General features: G+C 39.5%; 3 protein-coding genes across 3 annotated transcripts in view; 2 read left to right on the top strand and 1 right to left on the bottom strand.

Annotated features, from left to right (window-relative positions):
* Nucleotides 1-3,746, bottom strand: part of LOC106636900 (Dpr-interacting protein beta) — a 44,647-nt gene extending 40,901 nt beyond the window's left edge. The window contains exon 1 of the mRNA XM_014349447.2: nucleotides 3,665-3,746. Within this exon, the coding sequence (XP_014204933.1) occupies nucleotides 3,665-3,716 (52 nt within the window). The 5' untranslated portion in view covers nucleotides 3,717-3,746. The remainder of the gene's footprint in view (nucleotides 1-3,664) is intronic.
* The window catches only part of LOC106636928 (aldo-keto reductase family 1 member B1), a 403,668-nt gene that overhangs the window by 312,887 nt on the left and 66,967 nt on the right, over nucleotides 1-23,814 (top strand). The gene's annotated exons all lie outside the window — the stretch shown is intronic.
* LOC149374479 (uncharacterized) overlaps nucleotides 3,929-23,814 on the top strand; it is a 72,894-nt gene continuing 53,008 nt past the window's right edge. The window contains exons 1-2 of the mRNA XM_089593593.1: nucleotides 3,929-4,124; nucleotides 6,456-6,719. Coding sequence (XP_089449719.1) covers nucleotides 3,929-4,124; nucleotides 6,456-6,719 — 460 coding nt within the window. The remainder of the gene's footprint in view (nucleotides 4,125-6,455; nucleotides 6,720-23,814) is intronic.

Raw genomic sequence — 23,814 nt, 5'->3', positions numbered from 1 at the left:
GTGCTATCACCCGATGATGGAACGCCATCACATTCTATTACATCGAGCTAAATTATATACATACATATATATATATATATATATATATGTATTTTTTTTTTTTTTTCTTGCTCCACGTAGACTTGGCAAACTATGGCCTTCGTGTGTGTGTTTGCGGTTTATTTCTTTGTAACGATGCTTTCAACGTTTCGACGAGCAAACAGTATTAGTTATCGTTAAAAGTTGTGTTTAGAGCCGGTGGGCGGTAATCGCCCGTGACCCGTTGATTGCCGCACAAATGGAGATGCTAGTTTGGAAACTTTAATTTCGCACGTACCTGGCTTTTAGTTGTGTCGAAGTGCACTTGGTTTCGCGATCGGAAACAATACGACGCGAAACGAGTTTGCGGAATCTCACGCCGACTCCATTCAGTGTACGTCCTCGTGAAAATTCTTTGATTGATAAAACCATGCGAAAGTTTCGCCATTGGTCCAACTTCTTTAATCTTAAAGAATTAAAAAAAATTTTCTACTATTCATTCATATAAGCTTTGCAACAGTTTCAGTTCATGTGCATCGGTTAGCAGAGCAAATTGAAAGGAAATACCTGGAATATGGGAAACATGTTTAAAGGAGTGAAGTACATTTGATAGTTGAATTTAGTTTCAAATTCTCTTTTTTCCAGGTAAAAAATCACATTGTTCCTTAAATCTGCTCAAGGAAGTTTACTGCCAAAGTGTCGAAATACACAAGACTGCATTAGGTTGACCATTACAATGTTCCCCCATTCTGCTCTTGGACACCAAATTATCGGAACCATTGTGTTATACCGAGTATACCTGGGCACAAAACTTTGGGGTAGGATCTGTTTACCTTAGGCTCGAGAAAGCGTGTGATTATCGACATGGAGCACTAAAGTCTTGGGTTATACGTACTATGACACCCAAAGGTAAATCTCTTCGAAGCGGAACTAAAAAATCAGTCTACTGAGCCATTAAATTTAATGTATTTTGGTATATTTTATTTATGTTGGAGAGCAAAAAAAAAAATCAAAATATTGAATTATAATCAAACATTGAATTAAAATCTTGGTTTATCACCTTGTATCGGTACAACAACAAAAAATCACCACGAAGCTGTGGCCAGTTTTTTTCCAAGCTTTGATGCATCAAAAATCCTGTGCTGGGTCAAACTAAATAACGTCCACCCAAGACATCGTACAAATAGATCCCGTCGACCGCACATTGGCATCGAACTACAACGTGGACTCTGATCGCATTATGCTGCTTGGAGACTCCCGTGCTCGGGACAGTGAATAAAAATATGACAAGAGCTCGAAGGAAAGCCAGCTCTCGACGGTTAATAGGCTTCTGCGGGGCATTGTGAGGCCGCGTGTCCGGAAATGCCCCAAAGTCGACGGTATCCCTTTTTATAAGTCGAATGGAAAATCTTTTGCTTGCGCGAAGAAAGAGCCGAGCTCTAGCTCACCTGGCGACCGTACAAAAGGCTCGCGGTCCGTTTCTGTGGAAAGAGCGTGTGTCAGACAGTGGCGAGACTCCAAGCTGGCGTGCACGCGTGTGTACCTGCACCATCTTATAGTTAGCCATCTACTCACGGGAGGGAAAACTCGGGTGACAGTCGACGGAAGTCTTATAAACAATCTCTGTCTGGGGACGGTGGAAAGAGAGGGAGAGAGAGAGAGAGAACCAGGAGGTTGGGGGTGAGGGAAAATCCTGGTGAAAGACGGTACGGTCTGGCGGTAGTGCGCCAAAGCAAAGAGGATCAATGGCTGCCGAGGGAGGAAACGACTACGCAAACAGCACGGCTGACTGTACGCCGAGTCGCACCACTTGCCAGCCAACCAGCCAGTCCTGAAGATGTCGCGTGCATTACGGCACGTCGTCGTGGTCTGTGTGTCTGTATATATGTACCTACACCGTAAAGAGACGTAGGAGAAAGTAGATACAGCGGAGGTTCTCTTTCTCTCGCGAATAGGAAATCCTTGTGGCGTGTACAGCCTCGTCAAAGGAAACACTCCCCGAGTGTTGGATCATCGCGCTTGCCTGTGAACCTTCGTCCTTTTTTTTTTACTCTACCGTTGTGCTATCGTCTCTTTGCACTTGGAGATCGTCTCTCCACCCTCTTCTTTTCCCTTCACACCTAGCCGCGGCTTGTTTTTTATATCAGCGATTCACCTCGTTCCTGAGCCGATAGGACTTGTGTTGCTTTACAACATCCTTCCGTCCTTTATTCGTCTCAGCTGTTTGTGAAGAGGAGTCTGGTCTGCTTTTTCTTTCTAAAGAAGAATATTTCGGTTGAATCTCACTCTCATGAATGGTCTGTGACTAATTTTTTTTTCTTTTTTTTTTTTTTTTTTTTTTTTAACAAGTTTTAAATGATAGGGGTAAAAAATGAGTGGATCTCTTTTACGGTCAGTTAGTTGTAGTTTTGTATCATTTTCAGGATATTCGAGTATTTTCTAAACATTGGGTACTTTTTGTTATTTATAGCATTGATTCAAAGATAAATACTTAATCGCTCTTTAATTGATGGGAATAAATGGAGATGGGCAATAGTCAATTGGTGAGGTGTTCTAAAAAAAGTGTGGCAGAATGATTATATTCCATCAACGTCAATGACTCTTGATGATTAAACTATCGCGTGTATATCCTATTTTTCGAATTCAGGGGAAATAAATTTCTCCGCTGGAGAAAAAATAAATCCCCGCTGATGACCAAACAAAAGAACGAGACGACGTACATGTCTTTTATCCATCAACGAAAGCCAAAACGAAGTGATTAATCACATCAGCGCATCGCGTCGCGAGTAGGGGACAAAGAAGACAGTGGGTGGAGTAGCGGTGGTAATCTGACCGGAAAGTTCGTTGTTTCGAGATACGAGAACGCGTGGGTGTAGCTCTTCCCGAACAATCCTATCTCAGCTGCAGAGTCACTGCTCCTGTGAAAGAAATCAGGGAGGAAAAAATTCCGCGAGAAACGTGAAAGGAATGTGAACACTTCGACGTGTCCCTTATAGCTCATTTGTTGATTCCCGACACTGATGAAAGGACGTTGGACTGATGAAGGGAAAAGGAAATGAGCCGTTTTTCAATTAAACCACTGCTATAATTTGTCTTTTATTTTTGTTCCTTTAACTCCATTCTGTTTTCTTTGTCTCCTGCTTTGTGTGATCCTTAGCGCGATATGACGCTACGTAAACGAGACAAAAGACTGGCGTGGCCGACGTCTGGTCGGGCAGTACTCGAGGAATGAGACCGGCGAGGGAAAAAGTAAGTTCAGCTGAGTTTAATTACGAGCCCCCCGACTCTCGTGGGCAGGGAGAAAACATCGAATTCACCCATCTAAGTAATTAACTTGCAGTTGAAAGTATATTAGTGTTTGTATCAGGTTGAAACAAATTTTGAACATTTTTAATTAATAGTCGGCTTTTTTTGTGGTGCTTACAAAGATGAGGTAAATCAGTGAAGTTTTTCTGGAAATTCATTCCTAAAAAATAAATGACTGGTGAAAGATAACCAGCGGCAGCGACGGAACTTGTTTGAACTCGATGAAAGACACCCTTTCCTGCTTGGCTCGTCGTATCAAAGTCACTTTTCATAACCGAGGATACCTCGTTGTAAGACAAAAAGTAGCGAGCATAACGCATGAGTGAACCGAAAAACTCACCGATAGGCACGTTGACGATGAAGAGAATGGCAAGGCAGCGCCGGCAGAGCATCGTGCGTCCCCTTGGCGAGCAACCGCGCCTCCTTCTGCTTGGCCTCCTCGAGCGTTGCTGCGTCATCCGGCCCACGACTCGTTGTCCTCCTCCTCCTTGCTGCCCCTCTATTTCTCGAAACTCGTCTCGCGATTCGGTCCCCGGCTTTATTATCTGCTCAACTCCATCTCCCGAGGCGCGAACCTCTATTTCCGCTCCTTTTCCGCGCCGACATGCCTGCAACCGAAAGAGAGTCCCGAGATATGAGTGCTGGAGATGGCGTTATTGTGATAAACGGCGAGGACGGGCCGAAGCGGGAGAAGGTCACGTGGAACGGGATGGGGACACAGGCTTATTATCTTGGGGCTTCCACTTCGAGTGGCTTTCGAGCTCAGGCTTCTTGCGCAATTTTAATGGACCGATTGGCAAGTCTCCGTTTAAATTAGGACCACTCGATTGAACGCGAAACTTTTTTTGATACTCGGTGTCCTTTTTTTCGGTCTCCGTCATTACAAATTCGTAAGGAAGAATCATCGGGAAAATGTCATTTCCCTGGTTTCAGACATACATTCGAATGTTTTATGTTGCTGTATTAGTTTGTTGTGTCACTCATTATTTGTCAATACATGAATAAAAAAAAGTAATTTGTTCCTCGATATTATTTTCTACCGTTGTCTTGGTGTGTTCATATTGGAATATTAAATATCGCAGTTTACTAATTTTTAGACTTTTTTTTGTCAAGACACTTGATAGTTAAAAAAGTTAAATCCTTTCTAATCTTTAAGCCTCGTGAAAGTCAAAGGAGTGATAACTCCGAACGTTAGAAAATTAGAAGAAAATGTATGAAAGAGAAGCTATATATCGGTCGATGTCAACCGGACGTTAGAATACAGGTTTCGGAAACAAAGGAGATGTATACTATTTCAACCACTTGGGGTATAGCACACCGTAACATGGATGATGCCATGCAAAACAAAAATTTCTTTGAGTTTAAATTTGTGAGAAGAGCAAAAAAGATATAAAAATCTTTACGTTGATCGTGTACGTAATATGACAGTAAAAAGATTTAGTTCTTTAGTTCTATTAAATAATAATGATTTAGTATTTTTGCAGCTGATAAGTATTCATGAGAAATAACTGTGTGATTGCTAGGATAAGCTATTTTCCAGAGTTAAATAAGTTATTTTCATACGATTTGTAGCTGACGCATGCACTTCACGCTTGCCCGTTATCATTATCGCGAATGTTATTGGCAATTTTGTACTGTATTTATTTGACTATTATCAATCTCTGAATCACTTTTTTTTACTATCAATATCTGAGTTGAAGGACAATTCACCTATAGAATTACATTTCTAGAATGTCGTATTGCAATTGACTGAAGCAATAGTAAGCATACGCGTGTACCTGTATTGTTTCATACATGTACATTGTAATGACAATTTTTTCGTATTTATAAATTACAGCCCTGATTATCTATTTAAATTAAATTTTAATCAGATAATTACTAAAAAATACATTGCTATGTACTTATAAGAAACTATAATTTACACTAAAAACTATACTTTAGTTTGAAAAAATGGAATTTTGCAATAAACATTATGTTGGATTTAAAGTTAATTGAGCCAATGTACGTTACATGGAAAATATTCACGTATTCAAGCTAACATTTTTATTTAGGTTAAAGATTCGCATACAGTGAGACATGTCAAATAGGAAATTATTAGCTTAGTTAGCTAGGGCAACTGCAATTTTTATCCTTATTTATGAAATATCTTTATTCAATTAACAAGTTTAATACTTTTATAATTAAACTAATATAAAAAGCAGGTATTAAATTTCAAGCAGTAATCGACTGATAAACAGAGCTTTACAACTTACAGTTTGAGAGTAATCCGAATAGTTTCAGACTACTGTGCTAAAAAAGTTTATATTTTTAATATAATACTAAGTATTTTATAATATTTAAGAACATATCTGACGTTTGTTTTTTCAAAAAATATTTTCCAAAGAAAAACCAGTAACACCAAGTTTTTGTTCACTTTAAGGAGGGCTCTATTATTTTTTCAAAATGCAGAGAAAGCAATAAAACTTTTAACAATAACCCCTAAGTACCAGGAAACTGTGTGAATTTTTCAACATTTTTTTTTACACGTTTTTTTTCATTGATGGAAATTGAGCCTAAATTTATTGCCATCCTTAAAAACATGTAATATGAGTCATAATTTTACAAACAAAATTTTTTGATTAAGAATATTAAAACAGTTTCTTGACACTTCAAATAGTTATTGTTAAACAGTTGACTACCTCCTTTGTATTTTCTACATCTAATCACATGTATCTTCTTAAAGAGTCTCAAGAGGATTTATATTAAAACCGCAATTCTTTCAGGTTTTGAAATATTTGTAATTTATCTTCATTACCATATAAAATCCCGACGTTATCCCGCATTTCAACCTGATAATATTTTTCGAACGAAGCAATTTACCTTGATTTTTCAAATTACACCGTAAGTAACGAAGACAGCTCTAGGAATATATAAAAATTTTTCATTAACGATTATTTTAGAACTATATCCAACTAAAGCTCGAGCCTCCTCAATCAGTTTGGATAAGATAAAATTTTGCTGGAGTGTATAATCAACGATCGTGCTATAAAAACGTCAAGCGTAGCTACTGTTGTTTAGTATGTGTTCGAACTGTACAAAGTAGCTTTCGATTTCAATGGCACCTCCGAAGCGACTAATTTTCTGGGCCGTAGCTTTCGTGAGCGTTGCGGTGACCACCTCTTTCGTCATCGGCGGACGCTGGGAAATAGGTATCAAGAAGAAAGGAGAGCAGCTAACTTGCTCCCAAACTTTGAAGATGTCACCCAAGAGAAGGGGTCAACAAGAGCATAAGGAATTTGTAAGGTGCATCGTTAATTCAACGGTAAATCGTGTGTCATTTAGAGAAAACTTGTGGGGTGTCATTTCGCCCACTTGGGATACGGTGCGTCGCAACGTGCAGGAGGCCATGGAAAAGGGTAATAATAACTTTGAATTTGAGTTTGTGGGAAAAATAAAGTTGTATGCAAAAGTCACCATCGAAGTTTATGTTAAAGATGCCAATAAAGTTGCAAATACAACATTCAATGTTCCACTGGTTTCGGATATCTATAAGAATTAGAAAAAAATGTTTTAAATAAATTTCTGACAGTTGTAAGAAAAGATTTTTGTATTCAAACATCTGATTTTCATTACCATGCGTAATAAATTACTGTATGCTCGTAAGAATAAAAATGTGATCAATTTTCAAGAGTCACGTAAAAATGTTTCTTCACCGATCGTTTTAAACGCATTCGTCATATATTTTTTATCATTCTGCTTTTAATAATTAAGATAACTCACGACTTGTATCATCGACATTTCTAGCTACATTGTTAACTTTATGCCGTCAGTTTTGTTTTCGTATTATTCATTACTGATTGAGCTACAGAGGTTTGTGTAATAGAATTTAAAACTTTTTTTCCAACATATAAGCTACTTGAAGCAAAACTAATAGTATAAGCATTCAATCTAATCTCAAATAAGAATTTGTTTAATGGATATACTTTAATTTATTCATCGAACGAGAACAATTTTTATAAAATATTTTAATCAAGTGTAACTTGCAACTTTTAAGTTTCGACAATTCAAAACGATATTCGTCTTTCAAACCATTATAGCTTAATTGAATTTCAATCAGATAGTAACTTTAGTTAATCTAAAAACTTAATTGCTTGCGCACTTACATGAGGTAAAATCACTAGTTATTCGCCACGAGTAGTACTTAACCACTTACACAGTAGTAAAAATTTCTCTTAATACGATACCTCATCCGATTAAATTTTGAATTTGTTTTAAAATATTTTTATTTTGTCGTTACAAGAACTCGTTTCCACTATTTCGGATAATATGATACCAGAGTAGGGGCCACGTACTTTGTGTCTATGGTAAAATCCATATTCGGAATGTTCATGAAATCCATAGCAGATAACTTAAGGTGATGGCCGATTTTTGTTCAAAAGATACGATTACGCCGATAAGTTGTTAATGATTAACAGTTCCGTACTATTAAAATGTTTAATGTCTATAAAGTTAGTTAAAGTATCAAATTTTATTGTTCTAAATTTTTTTTTATCAAATAACAAAGTGGCTATTTATTTATTTACTGAATTACCTAAACATGTCCTGCATCAGAAGTAAAAGTATCTATTAAAGAGCTTTGAGTTATAAGCGAAAACTAACGCGTGAGTCAAAATAATAATAATACAAATAATAATTGTGCACTGCTTTAAATCTTGCATGGCTTTAGATATTCCAGTGTTTGATATTTAATAGAAATGTTGAAAATTGATTCAAGTACATTTGAAAACTTCTCAACATCTTATCGCTCTTCCCTTTAAACTTGTCATTAAAAAATTTACATTAATTAAAGGCTACCAGATACATTTTCAAGCTTACTTTGTAACTTAAGGTACCTTGTTTAAAAAAAATGATGATTGAGTAAGTTGTGAAAATTTGATAACATAAATACTGTTTCAAAACTTATTAAAATTTTTTCAATCAGATAAAAATTGAGATTGATTAGTACAAGTAAATGCCATTATTTTTGCGTAAGATATGACAAACTAATATAATATCAATCAATTCAATTATACAGTGATTACCTATCACTGATTGCACTGCCATTAAGGAGTAATCATGATGCTATTTACAAATTAAAGCTGTATTGCACGTATTTCGCGAATTGATGTTTATGGGTTATTTGGATATTTATTAATTTCATATTGTCATCAAAGAACGAAATTCTACAGTTTGATCAAGTCCAAAATAAATAAAATGGTACTAGTAAAAAAATTCTTGTGCTATTCATTTGAACTAAATCATTAATAAATGTCATTAAAATGATCTAAAAAAATTTGTACATCGCAATAATTCAAATGGTATGAAATCCAAAGATAATCATGAGAAACTTGATGAGCGTTTGGCTGAATTTTTATTTTTATCGTCGACTTCTCATCAAGTATCCTTACATCCATAAGTCTGTGAAATTTACGAGTACGTTTGCTGTCTCGGGCTCGTAGATGGATGTGTGCACGCTCCGAGTGCGTATGTGTGAGGTCTTGCGGGTTTTACGAGTCTTTAACGTTCGTTCCCTCGAGAAAACGCCGAGTGTATAATGCGGCACAACACCAGCCGTAGACAGCTTTACGCCAGCAAATACTCATATCGATTACATGATGTAGCTCGTGTGCCCCTTCACTCTCGTGAACATTCGCCGTGCCACTTTGGTGAGCTTCCTTCGCCTCGCCTTCCTGTAATTTGTAACGTTCCGTCGGACTTGAAATTCTAGCGTGCTATTTTTTTCACCGTAGGTTGATTTTTTTTCAACTTGTACATTTTGATATTTTTTTTTTATTTTTTTTTTTTAGCAAAGTTGATTTTAGGTTTATCCATTTTACTTGCATTAGATGATTTATTTCAGGTACGCCTGCTGTCTAAACGATTGAAGAAAAAAAAACAAAAAAAAAAAAAACAACTTATTCTACTACTCCTTACATTTAGTTCCCGCAATTAATATTAAGAATTAAAATACAAGCTCAGATACTAGTGTACAAAGCTACACGGACATATTCGAATGTAGGTCACGAGAAATCATTCATCGATAACTCCCTGCCAGACAGCATAACAAGCAATCAATCAGATTAAAAGCATTCCTGCGGTCATGCTCGACCCACCAATTTCAATACACTAGATGAGCGCGTGATTTGCCGCATGATGCCCCTTTGCCACTTGTGTAAAAATTAGCGCCTCGAAAAATGCTTCCTTCGGCAAAAATTTCTTCCCATCCTCGTCGACAATGCAAGCCCCTCAACCCCCAAACTGGCTTCTCTGCGTTTGCAGGTCAAGGGGATGAGGGGTGCAATTACACGGTGTTTCCTGGCAAGGATCGTAATCGACTGAGTAGCAAGCACCAGTCGCCGTGGTAGCGGAGGGTAGGTACGTAGGCCTGCGAGTATCGTCGAAATGCAAAGTTTATGGGTGGCATGCGATGCTTAGCGCAACAGTCTCGAGTAGCAGTCACGTGAGAGGCTGAAGTGCGAGGGAGAAAGCCAGCCAGCGGGGGGGAGGCTTTTAAATAGCTCGGAAATTAATTAGGCTTCCGCGCACGCGGACATTGTTCGCTCCCCCCCCCCACCCCCGTCGCCCGCTGCTCTGCGTTTGCGTAATCTGGCATTGCGAGCTAGTCGATTTACGGCTGATGTGTTGGTGTACGCGGCAAGGCTCCGGTGTAGGTTATAAAGCGAAACAGAAAAGATAAGGGGCGGAAATGTCGCGGCTCTGCTCACTCTCGAGGACGTATTGCGCGGGAGGGCTTTTAGCGAAGGGATAAGGTATAAGGTTGTACTATATGGGTGGGTCATGACTTTGATGTGTGCTCGTGGGACTGTTTTCCATTTCGTTTTCAAAACAATTATCTCGACTTTCGCCCTCTCGCGAGATCTGCCGTCGAGCTACGATGCTATCTGGCTTGATTTTTCCCCCATTTTTGTCTTCCAATCTCTTGCGGAGATATGCAAACGAGCGTCGTATTCCGTGTGTTGCGTATTTTTCAAAGCGCAAAAGGTTCGAGTTGGAGCATTTTTGTTTGAATCATTTACGTGAGCTTTGGTGAACAATGCGAGTGTTCTTTGTAATGTGCAAATGGTCAAAGTCTTCCGGGATCGCATGAATGTTAATAAATTCAGGTTTGTGTTTGTATTATATTTTATTTTTTCGAATTCATGCGCTTGAAAGTATAATGTTCTTCTTTCACGAATTGTCTTGCTTTTTTTTTTTTTTTGTTTTATCTAGGTAGACCAGTAGACCAACGCCACAATAAGTTGTAGAAAAGAGATAAAAAAAAATTTCGATGAAGCTAAATTAGTAAAATCCCTAGAAAGTTTTTCAATTGATGTTTCTTTTGTAAGTAGTGTAATATAATTAACAGCGTTAAATTAAGCAAGTTTAAAAAATCTATTAGTTTTTTAATTGCGCAATCATCGTACCCAACGAGTACCTGAAAGTTCACGAACATTTTATCGTATGAGTAGTGCAACTCCGTATCAAGTCAGACACGATGAAAAAAAATCCCATCAGCCTCGAAATCACTCAGTCATTGTAGATTAGGGGAGTATATATCCAGGCGCTCTTGGATAAGATCAGGTCTATACAGACACTCTTACATTGGTTATTCCCACTGAGTTATTTTTCTAACACTTAAATAGTATTTCGTGATTATCTGTCTCCATTTAGTACCTGGTAAACACCTGAATTGTTTGCAAAAAAATTTTTAAGAAATTGTGAATTTATAGCTGTTTAACTAGTAGTGTACTTCATTACTATGTGAAATTTTTGATAGTTTAATTTTATTGATGGGTGTTAAGTTATTATGTTAAGTAGTGTAGGTCAGTTTTACGTCAGGCCCAATACACCTCATCAGTCACGTATTTATGCAATCTTTGTATTTCATAAGAACTATAAATTTCACAACTATCATACAGATAATTTGTTACTTGGAGCTTTTTTCGCAAGTAGTATAAGTCAACGTTAAGTCAGACACAATTAATAAGCCTCTCAGTTTTGAAATTAGGCAATTATTTTAATTGGTAAGTTCCTGAAAGTTTGCTCAAAATTTATGAAAAATTTGAGAATTAAGGTTGTTTTGTAAATCTGCTCCAAGTCAGACACAGTAACAGAATCTAATGAGTCTCATAATCATGCAATCATATAAATACAAGTTGTATAACTCAGTCGTTAATCAAATACGGTTAAAGAGACTATCAGTTTATTAATCTCGCAGTCATAACATTTCGTAAGTATTCATCCAAAAAGTCATTAAGTAACTCTTTATTACAAGTAGTATAAGTCCGTATTGAGTCAGACATCATAATAAAAACTCATTGGTGTAATAATTACGCAACAATGAGTACTGGTGAGCGTTTGAAAGCTTGCCAATGTTTTATGTATAATTTTTCGATGCTTATTCACAAGTAGTATAACTCAGCGCAAAGTCAGACAGGATTAACAAACTTATCAGATTCATTATTACACAATCACCGTACCTTTGAAGTATATGGAACATCTTAAGAAAACTCAAAGAAAATTAATGAACTGATGAATTGTTAAAAGTAGTGTAACTTCATGATTGGTCAGGCGCATTTAAAGAATCTCATAAGTCTCAGGATAACGCAATACCCGTACCTTATAAGTACTTAATATACAATAACTTGAAAATCAGTGAGGCGAGAATCACGATAATTATACCAAGGCTCTTTTTTTCTCAAAACAAGTGGAAGCAAGTATAATACCTGCAACATAGCACATCGCGCGCATAAAACTCCTTGTGAGCTCTAACTTGTATGTAACCGCAATATGAGCTCGAGTATCTTCCAAACAGCAGCGCGTCATCAAGCATCAGCAACTACTCTCCCGCGGCCCAAAATCCTCGCCCCCTTGCTCCCCTCACGGCTCTCATTTTCGCAAACTCGCGGAATAATTTAAGGCTTGGGGCTCGCCGAAAAGTTCAAATTACGGAACGAAAGCAGATAAGACTCGCTCGCTCGTTGCACGAGCATCTCTTTCTCTGTAAACTAGCTTCCCCATGTTGCGCGAGTTAAAACTAGAAGACAAGCGAGGGGGGGGGGATTTTTGTGAGAACGCGTGCAGTGGTACTTAACCCCTATTCGGCTTTTGCCACTTGGAAATTTATTACCATGCCCTTCCACACACATACACACCTACTGCATGACACGAAAGAAGTAAAAAATGGGGCTTTTCGTCGTAAAGAAAAAAAGTAAATTTTTAGCCCGACAATCGGAAACAGATGAATTTTTGCAACTCGTACGCAAAGGTCCCTTTCCCTTTTCTCGACCCAAACTTGTTTACCCTTTCACTTTTTTCAAAACCAATTAACCGTTGACGACAGAGACGAAAACTAAAAGAGAAAAAAACCAAGCGCAAATCACCACGATCCCAACAGCTCTCTCTTTAATGCGCCCCGGGGCTGCGGTTTGTGCGCTTCGCTCTCCCTTTGTTATTACCGGGTAGGCAGAGAGTTCGCAGAAATCACGGTTAATACGCTTAGAGAAGCAACGGCAGCGGCTATGTATTGCCACAAGATTCTTCCTCGTAGACACACGTTCGTATACGGTATGTATACATCTGGTACCGAGTTTCGCGGGGGTAGCAAAATTTCGCTGAAGAAGCTCGTTTCCCGATCCCCGCTGCTGCCGCTTCTGTTGCTTTCGCGAACTTTTTGCAACCGTAATTGCAGTGCAGTTGTAACGGTGGTAGTAGTTTACCAAAGCCACGGGTACACGCGTTTTGGTATTTTCTCGTGCTTCCGACCTGGTATTATGCTCTTTGAATTTGCACGGATTTATTGCTAATTACGCGAGATGGGTAGAGTCGCGCGAAACCATTTATCAAGTATTCTGTTGGTGTTTTTCTTTCATTTTTTGTCCTTTCAGTGCGTGTACTGCAGGATTGTCATTAAAAACGTCATACAATAATGTTTATAATGGATTTAATGTTGTACAATTAACAGTCGGTAATTTTTTTATTTACTACACTTTTCGAAAGTATGGACGATTTGACGCGATGATCCGATATTTTTTTATGAAAATTACGAATTTTTCAACTAAGCGTATTACCAGATTACGTAAGTAGTATATCTTCTCGTATGTGGATAAAATGTAAACTTTGTACATTTTTTGGTTGAGCATAATGCGCACTAATCATATTTATCTTGTCCTCGCCCTGACATTTCGCTGAAATTACAAAGCTAGTGAATGTGAAAAAAATATTTTCACAAAATGTAGTCTCATTCCTTAATTAATTTAGTAGCGAGATAAATTTTCTTTATTTATATTTTAATGAACAAGTGTTGATATATAATTTAGAGAGGAAAATTCAATAGCATGTTTAAAAATATACATATTATTTACACATATAACAAAAGTTGAGAGACTCAAACTCATAGGCGCTGCATTGCAAATCATACGAACACCAAGTTATAGCCTAAGATCATCGGTTGACCAATACATCGATACGAATAAAAAGTTGAAATTCTCTGCTGACTCTACAGATGTAATTTGAAAAAATTACTACATTAAAAGTTAAAATAGACTTTCGACGCATTTTGCATCGTCCAAACTTTGGTTGCACCACACACCAGCCATCACAAACAAAAAGCACACTCAGTGTTGCCGCAACTTTCAAAACAATGGGGCGTTGTTGTTGTCTGGTCCACAGTAACGAGAGAGAGGGATCCCATATTTTGGCTTTTCCAGGATAAAGGTGAGTATAAAGGGCGAGGAGAGAAAATTCACTGCTGACTCGTGCGACTATCTATTTTGTGCTTCGCCTGGCGTCGAGGAGTGAGCGATCGGTGAAAAGACAGAGCAAGAAAGCTAAGTGTGCGCATACACACACACACACACACACAATTACGCACCTCTTCTCTTCCTTCCGAATGCAAATTACAGTTAACCCCATCAGGCTCTTTTTGTTCTCCCTTTCCTTCCTCTCTCGCTAACCTCCGAGCCAGACTGGCTGAAGACTGGCATGCATGAGGGTAATGCGGCTTTGCTCGCTGTACGTAACGAACCGGGTCGGACGACGACACGTTAATGCGCCTCCCTCCCTCCCTTTCTTTCTTTTCCCTCGCCTTTGCTACTTTAGCCCCATCTTTTTTTTCTTTCTTTTTCTTTCTTTTTCTTTTTTTTTTTTTTTTTTTTTTTTTGGGGGGAAAACGCAGTGGTTAATGCCCGGATTCTACCTGTATAATTACCAAACGAGGATTTGAGGGTTGACTTTTTTTTCTATCTCGTTTGTAAGCTCATTTCGCTTCCGTGTAATGGAAGCTTCGTGATGGACGAAAAATCACGCTTCGATGTGACATACTGTTAAATATGTTCTCCTAACTTTAGTACCTAATTACATTATTCTGTCAACAATTTTCTGTCCGTGTATATGAAATCAGTCATATTCGATTCGCTCGATCAATTTCGGTTTAACATTTGTCCATTTTTTTGTTTTTACGTACCCTTATTAGTGCTGAATTTGTTTAACCATTTCGATTTTCTAGAAATAGTTATTTCTTAAGCTTTTTTTATTGCTTTATTCGAATACTATAAGTTAAAAAATCTAAAATCTCATTAATTTACATGTAAAAAACGTGTTTTCTTAATTAAATAGTGTGTGTACATTCATGCTAAAGTATGATGTATATCTAAAATCAATCCAGTCTTGGGAAAAAACCCTTGTTAAGAAAAATATGCAATTACATTTGTACAACCAAATGGGCAGCGATTTTGAATATGTCGATGCGTTTTTATGTCTGGAATATACGATGTACGGTATATGACCAATGCTGCTGCCACACTCGCTGTAATATTGTAGCATATATAACTGATATGGGCTTTTGGGATGATTAAAGGCCTTTTCGTTGGAAAACTGATGGAATACTTGCTTACACAAAGCAGCTAATGTACATTGTCCTGTATGTACATAGAATATTATTACCTGCACGTTATTTTTGTTAAAAAAAGTTAAATTAGGTCATAGTGCAAAATCGATGATCAAATGCGAAATTAACGAGGAATGGAGGCATACATCAACAATGAAATTGAACGTAGTTGATTGTTGATAGTCGAAAACAGTAGTTACGTTAATACTTGACGTAACTACAGTTCACGTTGACTCGTTATACAAATTACATTATACCACATCATTTTATTGTGCCCCATTCAGACATTTCTGCCAACAACACATTGAATTTCATTGTACCAGTTAGCTCTATACCAGAATGACCTCGATTATATATTTTTCGGCAAATTTTTCCCTCGCATTGGGTAACTTTATAAATACAATACAAGCAACTTTGAGTGGCCAGACAAACCTACTGTGTACGCGTGGACTAACAACACTCAATATTGTGCGCACCCTTCCTTCGAAATGTACTGTAATTTTCTTAATTCTCGTCCCATTTAGCGGCAGGAAATACCAGCACTGGTTAAAGGCGCTTCGCCCCCGAACCATTAGCGACTGAAACCATTAAAGCTCACCGTACTGTAGGGGGAGAAGAAGAAAGAAGTGGGCAAGAGTCAAGAGTCAATGAAAACTCGTTATAAATGTCGGGCACATCATAACAGTCCCCTTCCCCTGTCCCCCCGCAATTTATACACAAGCGAATCTCATTATTCGTTAGCCGAATTTCATACCGTATACGTGCGGCTATACGCTTCGATTCGCATCGGGGGTACGGAAATTCGCGTTCGATGGGAATTCGATCGGTTATTCAATTTTTCGAACGTCCCATCACCCGTTTTCTTACCAGTACTCAATATGGAACACGTATACACAGCCGATCTCTTCAAGTATCGGTTCAAAAAGTATCGCGCGAATGCGAGAAAAATAAGTTAGCGAGACGAGATCGGGATACAGGGGAACTATTGTTTTTTTTTTTTTTTCTCAATTACGTACCGCGAACTTGGTTCGTTCTTTTGGGTCGACTGCATAATGCCATGGCTTATACACACTCAGTGCGGCTGGAGGCCTGCAGAGGACAAAATAGATTACAAGTAAGCTTGACGTTCCGTCTCTTTTTCTCTCCTATTATTTTGCTCTTTCAATGACGCCCTCGACTGTTGGAAAAAAAATGAGGGTGAGAAGAAGAAGAAGGAAGAGGAGGAGGAGGGTTGACTTTCAAGGAGATGAAGAGAGGGAACGGTAGTGTGCAAGCAGAGGAGGCGATAGAAGGGCCGGGATGAGATGAGAAGGGCGGGAGGGAGGGAGGAGCAGCTGTCGATAGCGTGACGTGACGCCCGCGTTTTTTACAGGCACTCCATTAACATCTCATTATGAACACTTGAGCGGCTCGTCGTGGCACCCCTCCCCGTTCCGCTGCAGCCGAGAGGCTCTTCTACCCTCTCCGTCGCACTTATATATTTTATCCTCTCCCTCCTTTTTTATTCTCCCCGCCCCCTCTCTTGCTCCGAGCGCACCAAATATCTCAAGTTCGAACTTCCATTAAAATATCTGCCGAGCTCGACGCGCTTCCGGCACTCTTCGATCGTATGTATATATACATCCTTCAGAGCGGCTCCTGACCCCCTATCGCCCCTCTGTCGACTCATTAACGCGAGTCGACATGCTACTGCTACTCCCCGGCGCGCGAGTGTCACGGCAAGACTTTAAATCGAGTCGAATTTCGCCGCTTTATAACCTTGACAAGTGCACGGGGAAACTTGGGGAAAGTGCTGTGAGGTGTTTGCGCGCGATTTTACCGAGAACTCGTGTCCTCCGATTGGGAATAAAAACGGTCCGATCGCTTTTTATTTACATCGTTTTATGATTTGTAGCATCAGATGGAAAAGCACTGAGGATCAAGAGATCGAGGGCGACCTGGGTAATGGGAGCACTTGGTGTTATTTTTTATACAAAAATAAAGAAGTGGAAAATGAAATATTGCGGGTCTAAGGAAAAGTGGGGCAACACTAGATAAAACAAATACCGTTAAAGAAGACCATTATTTGTGTTCATTTTAGCTCACATTTGGCAGAAAAATAGTGCAAAAATACAAACAAAAGTAGACCTCAAAAAAAAAAAAAAACAGTTGTAACAATATGTGCAGATGAAAAGTGACATAAAGAAAAATTGACATAAAGAAATAATAACATAAACCCTACCCACGCTTTGTTCCAAGTAAATGGCTATTTACAGTGGAATATTATTAAATTTTAATTGGAATAACACCATTCAGATATGCACACGTATCTATTGCAACGAAAATTCTGATTACGATATGTAAACACTAAGCGCATCGACGAATTATAATCGACTCTGATTGAGTTTCATTTATTGGTCCGTTCAATTGGTTAGTTTGCAATTTTCCTATGATTTGGCAGAGGTCTAATAATACTAGAGACATATAATTACAGTAAAGTCAACCATTCAAACTCTATAAAGAACCTGAAACTTATGCTTTGCATATCTTAAATTCATAACTAATCCAAAGATAATAAAAGCTCTCAAAAAGTAAGCACAATGGTACTTATGCAAAGAGTAAGAAAAAGAAGAAAAAAAAAAAATGGCTCCCAGTGAAGTAATTGCGTATCAAAAGTATGCCTGCTCGTTAAAGCAACAATGAAAGCGAGTGTTGGAAAAAGACAATTGTACTCATTGCATTACAAAAACTATGTATCTCCAGGCGAACTTTCATACCATCCGGATATATTCAACTGTTCCAAGAACCGGAGCTCCGAAAACATTTAATAACGAAACGTATTGTTATTACCTTTGCCCGTAAGCTTCTGCAAAACAAACAAACGCAAAATATTTCCGAAGAAGCGGGAGAAAACAAAAAGCGCGAGGGTTGATACTCCGCACCTCCACCCCCAGCAGCTCGCGCGAAGAAGGAGTCGGAGGGAGAAAGTTAAAACTCGATAATAATGGCGCAACGAAGAAAGCGGCGAAAGAAAGAAACCAGGCGGGCTGGGAAGGGGTGACGAATGAAAGGGAAAGAAACACCCCGAGCAAGAGAGAGAGGTTGGGGGTGGTGGTGCTCTTGTTAACGAGAGAGAGAGAGAGAGAGAGAGAGAGAGAGGGAGCCCGCGACAATGATCGTCGAGGAGTCGAGAGGCAAAGCGTGTGTATGTAGGGTGGAATGTAGCCCAGTCCTATACAGTAGTCGGGGAGACGTTACCGAAGAGTACAAGGGAAAAGAAAAGAAAGAGAGTTCGGCGCTAGAAGAGAAGCTAGGGCCTCGAGTGGCAAGTTTGCTTTTACACCACCGAGCGAACGAATGAGAGATGGGGGAGGGGAGAGAAGTAAGTCTAGTATTGAGGTGGCTGCTGGCAGCGGGAACTTTTTGCCGCGTAAGCGAGTGCACGCTTTATTTCATTATTCCTTTCACGGGGGAGCTGTATGCTGTAATGTTTCTCTTCTTCCCTTCTCTCTCACTTTTTTTTTTTTTTTTTTTTTTTTTTTTTCGAGTGTAGAGCGAGAAATACCGAATGGATAGGATGTGAAGAGTGTGCTGATGAGGATTCACCGAGTGAAATCCCCCCTTTTTTTTTTTGGCTACACCAACAAGATATTTTCGGGAAAAAGGCGGGGCAGTACGCATTGTTTTATTTAAATGGTCATGGATAGCTGATGGAGTAAGCAGATGTACAGTGTAAAATATGTGTATCGTAGGTCTGGGGTGAACAGAAAATCCTGTTATCGCAGTACCCAAGTGAAATATAGGTCGTGCATTCAAAAGTAACATCGACAATTCGCCGGCGAGGTCACATCTGACATTATAATATTGCAATGAAGATTCGGTCATTAGTATACCAAATACGACAGTCATGGCTGAAAAGGCACGGACCTTTTTTCACTGCTCCAAACGATTACGTTGTACAGTATTCGAGTGAACCGGTTTAATGAGCTAAAAATACACGGTTCATTGCAGCTGCTATATTCTTTTTGCCATGACACAACAAAAAAATCATGAGATAACTCGGTTGAACGTCAAGCAATGCGATCATTTACTTAATACCGATGCACGTAAATTCGAGCTCATTTGCCGGCTCCTTATTAAACATTGACAAAAACAAGTGAAATAACCTTGCTGCATTCGCGCATTTATGAATTTTCTCACCGAAGCACCTGTAAATATAATCACGAAACAGCCGGACGCACGTGACTACACAGGTTGCAACTCTCCTTTACCCTCTGGTTGGGCAAGCGAAGGGAAGGATAAGACACTCGGTGTATCGCGTGTGCAAGGTGCAGGTATAGCCGGAGTCGTGGCCGGCACGTGCGGAATGTCACACGAGCCAGGCGAAGCGAGCTGATATTTATCAACATCGAATGATGCCCGTGTTCTCGTGGTGCGCGGGGTAAAGAGGGGCATCGATGAGGAGGTGAAAGGAGAGGCGCCTCCGAGTAACAGTGAGCGCTGTTACAACAAGAGGCAGAGGGACAGACGCCAAGGACGTTGAAGGGGGAAGGAAGGGCTTTAATGGGCCGGTCCGTGCGTTATTAACGCGGATACGTGCTCGCCCGTCCTTTGTTCGCCACGTAGGCCGTCCCTTTCTTTAGCCCGCGAAAACTCGTTCTTAATCTCTCGTTGTGCTCTCTTTTTGCCCGTTTGAGAAATCGGCCTTGCCGGCTGGACGCATTTTATTTCGTTTGGCGTGTATGTGTTTATTTTCATCTGCTAACGAGCCGATCTCGAGGCGCGATACTGATCCGGGGCCATTTACGCTTATGCGCATCGATTGCGCGTGAAATAATGGGTTGGCGAAGGATACTCTCGCCGATGCGATGGAATACACAATCATTTTAATTTTGGCTGCGCTGTTTGAAGCCTCGATAAACAATTCCTTTACATGACTTTCAGAGTCTTCGGAAGACTTGGAGGACATCAATTTCTATAAATGCTTAAAAGATATCCGCAGCCTTTGCGAGACTCTCAAAGTCCTTTCGTGACTTGAAATGATTTTAACATCGTTGGATGACTTAAAAAGTCTTTCTTGTCTTCAAAATCTTTATAACGATGTTTCAAATGGTCGTCAGTATCGATTTTATGTCCATTGAACAGGAATATACATGTATTCAGAAAAGGAGAGGAAGAGAGTATAGATGGTAGCGGGGGACTGGCACAGGATCCTCGAAACACAGCTCGAAAACAGTCGCTCTGTAAACAAGTCCTCGTCGATCGTGGATGGTATTTCGTTGAAATTAATGGCCATCTTCCATCGTCGGGTAGTGCCGGGCCCTCTCCTTCGCAACTGTCGATGCGCCTCGATTCCGATCCCTCCCGGATTCTACGTCCATGGACCGAGTCTACCAGAGCTCTCTGCTAACTCATCATTTTGATGTTCCTCCGATCGACTTTGGGTGCAGTTGTACGGTCAATACTGTTGATTGGTACCGAGACTTTATACTCGCTCAAGTGGTTTTTTCACGAGGTATTGATTAACACATATTAAACTTTTGCATTTTCCACCCATCACTTGATATGCAGTGATTTAACAACGATTTTAATCTAGGGTTGAATTTGGTTAAGTACATTTGGTATGGAAAATTTTTGTTTTTACTAGTTTGCAGAGACAAAAGTCATGGCTTCCTTTTTTAATGTTTTTATCATCAATTCTTTACCCATAACTTCAAAACCTGTGGTACTAATCGTCAAATGATATCGGGTCAGCAAGAAAACACGTCGTATGGAAACATGTCAGCAATACAAAAGTACGAATAAAAATACAATTTAATCGTTGAAATAGCAGCGCAATTCCAACTTACTCATCCCATATGAAATGCACTTGCGGCGTAACAAAAAGGAGTATAGCTGCAGTCACGAGTGGTTGCATGTACACTGTATGTTTGCTCGCCAGATTTTTCATTCCAAACGCGTACAGTAAACGCGAAAGCTAGCATCATTCACACGTTGTATGTGTACGTATGTTTGAAGCTTTTTCATAATACTACAAATTCTTGTCAAAGCTTTGTTTCGTATTGCGTTGTAAAGTGGTAATTTTGATGCCATGAGCAGTTATCAACTTTTTTGACCGAAAATTTTTCTATCTCTATTACGTTTCAAGGAAAAAAAATGTCCTGCTTTATAACGATAAGATCCAAATGTTGAGTGATAATTGAAAAGAAGTAAAAAAACTTGGATACCATTAAAAATGAAAAAATTGATAAACTTTCTAAATTAAAGGTTTTTTTAATTTTTAAATTTCACCTCTAAAGCAACGATTATTGGGTATAAATCCACTATTTATTGTTCCTAGAGACAATGTTTTTTTCGATACAAAATTCAGTAGCACCAGTTGTTTCTCCACTACCAACCTCTTCGATGAAGAGTAAAGGTAATTGTAGCGTATAGCCCACGAGACGAGGTGATGGCAAGAGATGGGGCCAATTTCGAGACTACAGCTAATAAAGTACTTTATTGCCCAAACGTCGCGGCGTCCGTTATAGTACAGAAAATTACGCTGGAGGTACTCTTGGCGTGCAGTAAAGTCTCATACACTTAAGGACAAATTAATGGAGGAAAAAGGAGGTGTCCGAGTTGTACAGACTCTCGACGCTTCGCGTCTGTCTACGTATGGCCTCTCGTTTCACATGCTGCACTTTCCTTGAGTTTTATGCCCCAAAGACCACATTTTCTCGACTGACGAGATGGCTTATTTGTAAGTTTACCAAGACTTTCCGTACATGTATACCTGCACACGTTGGTGATGAAGCTCGTAAAGTTTATTTTATTAGACTGCGTCATTTGATGCCTCAAGCTGGAAAGAAGTGTTTGATGAAGGTTCCACCCCTCCACTCTCGTGTTGTCTTGAGTGGATGATCCTTTTTTTGGGCGCTCATTAGATTGGCTTTCCAACTTTCAGAGTCAAAGTGGAATTCCTCATACTACTGTCACCAATTGGATTTAGAATTAGATTGCAGTTCATACAATTACTTTGGTTATTTATTACTTCAAAATCAAATTTAAAATAATCTTTAAGTTCCCAGCTAAACGAATTACCCCTTTTTTTCCCAAGACGATGGAACTTTTACCAAAAAAAAAAGATAATTTAACTCTAGGTAACAGAACACAAAAAATACCGGTGCTAATAATACCTCAAAAGCAAGCAAAGTAGAATTCCAGCCTAGCGTGCCCCTCTGAGCAGTATTTCTTTCGGCAAACAAAAAAAACTCGTGCCCACGTGCACGGAAATTGAAAAGAGGCTCTCACTCGCGTGTACCACAGTGGGGAGAAAAGAGTAAAACGTGGAGAAAAAACGAGAAAGGATAATAAGAGAAAACTGGAGCTTTAAACGCTTTATTCGATACGAAAACAAGTGGTGTTGCCATTGAAAGGCTCAACAGGACGCGTCGTGTGCAGGGTATACATATGTACGGAACATATGCGTAATTTGGAAAACCCGCTAGATTGAATTTTAGTGATCGTTCGTTATTTCGCAGCCGAGGGGAAAACAAAATTTCATACTTACATACTCTTATACGTGAAAAACTCCTCCTTATGTCAATAAAAAAAAAAAAAAAAAAGAAAATTGAAAAAAAAAAGAGACATGGTGGTAGAAAGGAGGGAAAAGAGACCGTATAGAGGAGCATATTTCGCGCGCTTAAGCCGGAATACGCGCCCAGCCTATCAATAATAAAACGCGATTTTACGAGAGTATACCAGTTCACGCACCTGCGCGAATTGAATGCGTTAGCGCTTTAGAGATATGGCAAAAGAGAACAAGGGAGAGAAGGGGCGGGGGGGTGCTTTGGCGTCTAAAGCGTTACCGGTCGGTCGTTCCCGCCGAGGACGACTCTCGCTTTTCCTTGCATCGACCAGTGCCGATCATCACGGGTGTTCGCCTCCGAGGGTCCGCGAAAGCTCTCACTTGGCCGGCAGGTGCGGCCCACGCTGGATTTCGTTTATTCGCGCCCCGTGTGGGGGTCGTCCCTTTTGTTCGCCGAGCTTTTGTTTAGGCTGAGCGCGAGAGCTTTGCGAATCGAATATCATCATCCGCCTCGGAATATCATCGAGAGGGGGAGGGGTGGCTCTTTGGTTTTCACGAGCGGATCATCGATCGACGCTCCACCTGTTGGGGGGGGGGGCACTTTTATTCGGAGCCCGGGCTGCCGTGCAGCGGATGGAAGAAATAAAAGCTCTCCGTCGTAAATCACGTCCGGATTGATTTTTATTTTCATGGATATTTTTGCTAGCCGAAGCTAACGCGCGCGTATATGTGCGCAGTGGGTGCACGGGTGTTCAAAGGGGGGGGGGTTATTTTTTGGGGGAATAATAAATACTGGTGACGATGCAAATGGCCTTTAACCTCGATTGGAAATAAAAGGAGGGACCTTTTTACTGAAGAGAAAAAATGTAGTACTTTTTTATTTCACGTTTTATTACACCGTTACGAAAGATAATGTTGAGCTTAAGTGTATTTACTTAATTTTCATTCACCTGAATTCAAGCTGGTTCGTGTATCCTAAAAAATAATTAAAACTACACTCCTAAGAAATACTTAAAACTACAAAATATTGAAAGAT

This window comes from Copidosoma floridanum, unplaced genomic scaffold, assembly GCF_036245765.1.
Source record: "Copidosoma floridanum isolate Cflo_tuat_1 unplaced genomic scaffold, Cflo_Japanese_pri ptg000019l, whole genome shotgun sequence".
NCBI lineage: Eukaryota > Metazoa > Arthropoda > Insecta > Hymenoptera > Encyrtidae > Copidosoma > Copidosoma floridanum.
The sequence above is the reverse complement of the archived record's forward strand: the minus strand, read 5'-3'. Positions and strand labels throughout refer to the sequence as shown.